The sequence below is a fragment of the Trypanosoma cruzi genome, genomic scaffold, assembly GCF_000209065.1.
Source record: "Trypanosoma cruzi strain CL Brener 1047053516533 genomic scaffold, whole genome shotgun sequence".
Lineage (NCBI taxonomy): Eukaryota > Euglenozoa > Kinetoplastea > Trypanosomatida > Trypanosomatidae > Trypanosoma > Trypanosoma cruzi.
In genome coordinates this window covers 1-6,734 of record NW_001849168.1, presented here as the reverse complement: position 1 = coordinate 6,734, position 6,734 = coordinate 1, and the positions used below count along the sequence as shown (strand labels likewise).

Below are 6,734 nucleotides of genomic sequence, written 5' to 3'. Positions count from 1 at the left end.
GTCGTGCCACCAGTGCCAGCAATGCCAGCAGGAGAGTTACCACCAGCGCTGCCCGGAGTTTCAAGTGGAGGAGGAGTACCAGCGGAACCCTCAGCGCCAGCAGCAGAAGACGCGGGTTTTGGTGTGGGGGAGGCGTCACGAGTAGCCGCCTCTTCTTGAGGCACCGAAGGTCCTGCTGCAGGGTTGATGCTGCTGTTCTGTGTACTCCCCGGATCAGTTGTGCTGGCAGTTGCCCTTGTTGATTTTGCTTCCTTCTCGCTCAGTTCTGTGCTTCCCTCACGGTGGTTTTGCACCGTAACCGCGGCCCCAGGCAGAGGATCATTGTGTGGACTTTTGTCCGTGGTGCCTCCGGCAGTTTGATCGCTGGCAGCACCGCCGTCCTTTGGAGGAGATAGAGAGGCCGTTTCCGCGAGTTCCCCAGATGGTCTGTTCCCTCCGGGACCTGTGCTAAGGGGGTCATCTTCCGTTGGTGTTTTGGGGGGCTGTTCCTGCGGATTCGGAGCGAGTGGCCTTGTTGCCTTCACCTCGGACGGCAATTCAACACGAGGCACTGGTTCCGGCTGAGCCGGTGGAACTATGGTGCCCTCTTCTTGACGGGGTAAACCGTCCTCAGAGACATCTGCCACCACACCATCCTTAACAGCTTCGGTAGGTAAAGATTGGCCGTCCAAATCGTCAGACTCCAGGGAACCACTTTCACTTTCCTCAGTATCTTTATCCGTTGGATCCTCATTAGCACCAGGACTGTCAGATAGGACAGGAGGCTGAACACCAACCCCAACTCCATTTTTGCCGGAAGTTCCACTATCACCAGGAGGAACATAAACATCATCGGCCGCAACTCCACATAAACCGCACCACAGCACGCAGAGGGCACACACCAGCAGCACACGCTCAGTTATCATCATCATCACCATCACTCCTGTCACTTGCGTGTAGCCTTCAGCACAAACTAACCCCCCGTCAACGCAGAGCAAAAACAAAGGAGAGAGACAAGTCAAACAACCACGCAACGGTACCTCCAGCGATGAGAATCACGCACCACAACAACAACAAGCAGGAGGGCGCATTAAAACAACAACAACACAAACAACAATGAGCGCTCATCGCCCACGCCCCTTCCCCACACTCCCACTGTCACCGTCAGCGTTGCTCCCTCCGCACACACTCGTCGGCACGGAAAACCCCAGTGACACCAGGCACGGCACAAACGGAAACGGGTCGCTGGGATTCACCAAAAGGGCAAAAACAAAACAAAAAATGATAAGGCTCCGGCAGAACTTACGTATGACCCACACAAACAAAAAATTAATGAAATATATTTCAAAAAGAGCACACTGTTCCACGAGTCCACACAACATCCCTCACATTTCATGCGGCTTCCGGCCTGTCCCCTCCACTCCTCCTTTTGTGCGGTCGGTGGGACTGCACAGCAGTGAGGTCGGCACCGCGTGTGGACAAAAAAATCAAAGAAGAAAGAAAGCACGTCACTCATGACGGTATGCAGCAAACGAACATTAAAAAGAAGAGAAGAGGAGGAGTGATGATTATCCCAACAGAAAACCAGCAGCAGGCAATGATAATGCAACATCAAAAATATATATATTATAGAAAACAAAACAAAAGAAGGACCGCGGGAAAAGCGGTAAATATTCTCCGTGAGGAGCCGCACATCCACACCCTTTGGCTCATGAGCCTGCCACGACTCCACACAGTCCCAAAGGCAGAAGCGAAAACGCCCGAGACACACATCCATGGACGATGCTGTCGCCAATTAAACCAATGGACATCAACTCGGTGATATTCTCCAAATCAAAAATGTCGTTGCCCAAAGGCGGCGCTGCGTTGGACTCCAATGGGTCTCTGTCCACCAGGCGCTGTGCTCGTGGGAGTCGGCGCAGCACCAACGTCATCCGACACGTTATCCTTGTGGTGAACAATTGTTTGGTCTCTGTTGGGCGCAGTCGTGGATGTGGTGGCATCCGCGGGCGTCACGTGAGTGCTGTTGAGTAAATCGGGGCCGCTGTTCGTGCCCACGGCAGTGCGGACACGCATGTCCTCTTCACGGTCAGCGTCTTGTTCTTCGCTCGTGAGCGTGTCGGCATTGGCCGGCTCGTTGTGCACGCTCCTCAAAACATACAGTGAAATTCTGTGCTGCATCCAATCGTCTTCGTTTCCGTTCCGCAGAGAGCCTTCATCCGCCTTGCCCGCCTGCCCCATCGTCGATGCAGCCAAGTTGGGAGGCAAGGGCTCCTGGCCACCCTCAGGGCGCTCCCCACTGAAAGGTTTCTTGGCTTCAAGTACCTCCTGACGACTGCCCGCGCTCGGTGTTGGAGACAATGCAGGCGCCATTCCACCACTGCTCGCCGCCTCTTCTTCCATTTCCCCCTTGGCAGCTGGGGTGGTAAGGCCAATTACGTCAGAAGAAAAGGTTTGCCTAGAAACTGCTGGGCCCTTCTTATTTCCTAATGGTTGCGCTGTTGAGTCTTGTCTTTGTGGTGATGATGATGTGGCGTCCTGCCGCGCCTCATCCATGGCGACGGACCCATTGGCAGGTTCATCAGAAGATTCACTTGCGTGGCTGCTTTCAGGCGCACCTTTCGGGGCCGGCACCCTCGCCTCTGAAGCAGCGACTGCTTTCGTCTTCATTAGTGCTTTAAGCTCGTCATCGTACAATGCGCGGTTGTACAGCAGGACGTTGCTCACCGTCACATAAATGTTGCCTGAGTCCCTTTTGCCGTCGCCGCCAATTTAAAAGTGTGAGACGCTGTGGGACCCCAACATTGTTTTTGTCTCTTCAAAGAAGCTGTAATCCTCACCACCACCGTCGTATACCGTCAATCCATCCACGTACACAAGCAACTCCTTAAAGTAATCCATTTCCAGTCCCACCTTATGTGTTGTGTTCAGTTCCCACTTGGCATCCGCCGGCAGCGCCAAACAACTGCCGTTGAAGATTATCTCCCACTTATTTTTCTTCGCGTACAACAGATCAAAGGACAGCGTGCTTTTGTAGTCGTTCATCCGCACACCCATCAAAGGAAAGGAGCTGCCGATGCCCTCCATCACCTCGGCGACCGACACCGTCGCCACAAGAGTGAAGTTGTAGTTCGCGATGTGGTACAGCTGATTCTGCCCCTGCTCGCCAACGGGCCTCTCCGCCCACGCTCCAGACCTTTGGAAAGTCAGTCCACCATCAGGAGTACTTGTCACTGCCCAGTGAACGGTTGCATTCACGCAGAGGTACTCGCCACTCCATGTATTCACAGTTGACGTGCTGGACAAGAAGCCAACCAGCCCTTTGCCAAAATCACCACCACAACCACTGCGCTTCTTGTCATTCTTTTCATTCCCGCAGCCGTATTCCCTCGCAATGCACGCGTCCCTTTCCTTCCAGGCAGCCAACACCTTCTCCATTTCCTTCAAATTCCCCGTCACGTCCAAAAAGGCAATGTTGTACTTGCCTCCCTCCGCAGCAGCGACCTCGTACGAGCAGTGCAGTTTTCACTTTTCCTTCTTCGCTTATTTCCGCAATGACGCTTTGTCTGCGGCGTACAGCAGAGTGCTGGCGGCAAACTTGTCATTCTCAGCGGATATCGGCCCAACATCATGAATTCACTGCATGTCCGTCAGCCACAAGTGAAGCCGACCCGTTTCTTCTTCTCCCTCCTTCCCAGATTATACCGGCCGGCTGACGAGGATGACTTTCTGTCCATCGATCGTCGCGCTGACGAAGCCACCCTGCACGCCGTGCCCTGTACGTGTCCGTGAATTGCCCCACACGCCTGAAAAAGTGTCGTATGCCTCCGTCCACCGACTCCCCCTTTCCGTCCGCCCTGCAAACCCTGCGGCTGCCGTCCTCACACGACGTCATCATGCGGAGACCTTTGCCCTCCCATTCAAGCGCCGCAGGCTGGATGCAGCCCTCATGGCTCCTATCATTTGAAAACTCCTTATCATACACTACACCTTTGGCGAGCATGACCAAAGAAACGACCTCTCCGCCATTAGTAAGTGCTTGAATGGGCTGCACATAAGAATCATCGTCATCCAGCCGAATGCATGCACCGCCACAACCCAGAAATTGTTTGTGGGGTTCGGCGTTGGGTTTGAAATCCTTCAAAATGCTGTCAAGAAAAACTCCCGAAGTCTTTTATTGATTCCACTCAAACTCCCTCTTATCCTTATCATCATATTCAGACAAAACAGTGCTCCTCGCATACCTGGACGACCAATAGCCATCAACAGCCACCTTCGTCCATGGAGCCCCTGACTCGCCATAACCCCCGACAAGAGCATATGTTTCTCCATCAGCCATAATAGTCGTTGGGCTCAATAGGCGGTCAACTTTAATGTCGTAATAATCAAACATCATGCCAGTTCCATTCGTCCACGTCCCTCCATTGACTTCCATCGACTTTGCAGCAATGCCAACACGCAATTTGCCATCCTTGTTGTTTTTGAAATGCGCTTCAGCAATGGCCACAACAACACCACTCACTCCAAAAAGAAAAGCTACACGTAACAAATCACAATTGACCACCCTCGTGGCATCCATTGAATCAGAAATTGATTCCTCTCAGTGAAAGATAATTACACAATTTAAATTGCTCTCCACAACAGCATCACAGGGGCCGCAGCCCATCCGCAGAAAGCAGAGCGGAAGCACCGCGGAAGTAAACACACGCCGCGACATGTTGGGCCTCTGCGGCTCACTCTCTCCTCCTTCCCCCTCCCTCCGCTGGATCCGGTCACGCGGCGACGGTTGTGTGTGCGGGGTGCCATGACAGCAGCAACACGGGAGAGCATACAAATATGTGTGTGTGTGCGGTGTGTGTGCTGTGGTTGGAAATTTCAGAGCCTTCGAATCTCACAGTAGCGATTCGCGTTCGTTTGCTTGCTTTCCTAGCGTGTGTGCATGTGCAAGAAATAGAAAGACAGCAACAGCGGCAATACACAAGAAAGGTCAGTGAGGAGCAGAGCAGAGCAGAGCACCCACGCAGAGAGCGGGACAAAAGACAATCCGGAAGGGGCAGCACGGAGGACCATCGCCCAAACCAGCCCTCTGACACACACAGACACCATCGCAGCGCTGTCTGTCCGCGGGTGAGAGGATTCGGCCCTCCACACAACAAACGCACACACCGCCAGCAATCAACCACCAATGGAAGGGGAAGAGAAGGGACACACCGCCACCGCCTCCAGTTCATTCCCACGGCCAACGGCATACGGCCACAGCCCCGCTGCCAACAAACACAACGCACACGGAGCAAGCAATCACCCAAAGAGCCGCACGCAGAAGCAATTCCTCATCCATCCACGACGCGGCGCCCCACTCCATGCGGTCACACGAAGCGCCCCCACACCATCAGGAAGAGACACTCGCCCTGCGCGCTGCCTCTCTCCTCCCTTCGCCTCATGCCCACGGGAAAAAGCAGCACCCACACGCTGCTGCCACACGCACCGCAAAAGAAACATCCGAATCCACTGTGATTTGCACTCTGTGTGCGTGTGCTTGTGCGTGCCTGCAGAAACACGAGGTAAAGAAGTAAAAAAAGAAACGGAGCATGTGAAGAAACGCAAAAACAAAATGCACAGCAGAGCCGCATGGTAGAAATAACAAGACTGCTCAAACTCACGATTGCACCGCAGCCCAAGCAGTGGTGAGTCATACAAAATTTATTTAAAGCAATTACCAATAAAAAAAACCTCCCCTTTCACCATTATCTTTCCAGCCCCGCACAAATTAATTATATAAAAAGAAAAAAAAGCAAGAAATAAGTCGTCCTCCATTGCTCTTACTCCTAAAAAAAGGAAAAAAAAATCACCCGTTTACCGTGTGGCCCACCAAACTGTTTGTATATTTAGCCCACAAATTAAAAATTAAATAATTAAGTGTCTTTCAACCGTCTGACCTCCATGTGTCCGCACATCGTTTATATTTCATGGGGTCATCTGCGTGTTGCTGCTCCCCTCAGCCCTTTCATCGGCGCGTGAGTGCGGCCCGCAGAGCACAGTCACTCGTGTGTGTGTGTAGAGGCTGAGAGAAGCACGCAGACATGACGGGAGTCGCGCCACTCCATCGGGGGAGTGAGCGCAGAAAAAAAAACACATCAGAGGGGGGTAGAAATACTCACGAGGCCGACCCCGAAGGGACTGCCAGAGCGTGAAATGCACACGCGAAGCAAAAAAAAATCCTAAAAAAACGGCAGGGTGTGGCTGTGTGTGTGGCGCTGCGGGTGTCTGCCAGCCCTGGCCGCAAGAAAACAAAACAAGAGGGAAAGAAATGTGTGCTCCGCCCCACAGGCCCTCGTCGCACGCCCACACGTCACGGCTCCCTCAGCGCGCCGTTCGTCGCGGCCCCTCCTCATGCGTGCAGCAGGCGAGGCGCACAGGGCCGTCGTCATGAGCGTGTCGGTGGGTGTGCGAGTGGAGCAGTTGGGCGGGAAACACACGGCACCCCTCACAGGAAGAGTGCAGCAAGAAATAATTAAAAGAGGGAAAAGTAGAAAAGAAAAAACGTCCATAGTGATCGCCCCCAAAAGCAAAAAGAGAAGGGAAGAGTGGAGCAAAAAAGAAAAAACAGAAATATTTTTTTTTTTTTTAAGCAAACAAAAATAATTAAAAACAAACATAAAAAAACATAAGAAATTATACTCCAAACAGAAAAGAAAAAAAATTAAAAGCCGGAAAAAAAAACCGCCCATGGTGGTTGCCTTAGGGCAGCAAGGAAA

The 6,734-nt window shown here is 52.6% G+C and overlaps 1 protein-coding gene and 1 pseudogene across 1 annotated transcript, besides 5 other annotated features; both read right to left on the bottom strand.

Annotated features, from left to right (window-relative positions):
• Window positions 1-917, bottom strand: Tc00.1047053507905.39 (mucin-associated surface protein (MASP), putative; the record flags this gene model as incomplete). Its single annotated transcript, XM_799722.1, has 1 exon — window positions 1-917. A coding segment is annotated over one exon (917 nt), but the record flags the coding sequence as incomplete, so codon positions are not given.
• Window positions 1-4,109: a sequence feature (areas not merged during assembly with more than two copies in the genome that could not be assigned to a particular haplotype).
• Window positions 1,687-4,809, bottom strand: Tc00.1047053507905.30 (annotated as a pseudogene).
• Window positions 4,110-6,734: a sequence feature (heterozygous, non-Esmeraldo-like haplotype).
• Window positions 4,975-4,994: a microsatellite.
• Window positions 5,874-5,895: a sequence feature (AT_rich).
• Window positions 6,587-6,607: a sequence feature (AT_rich).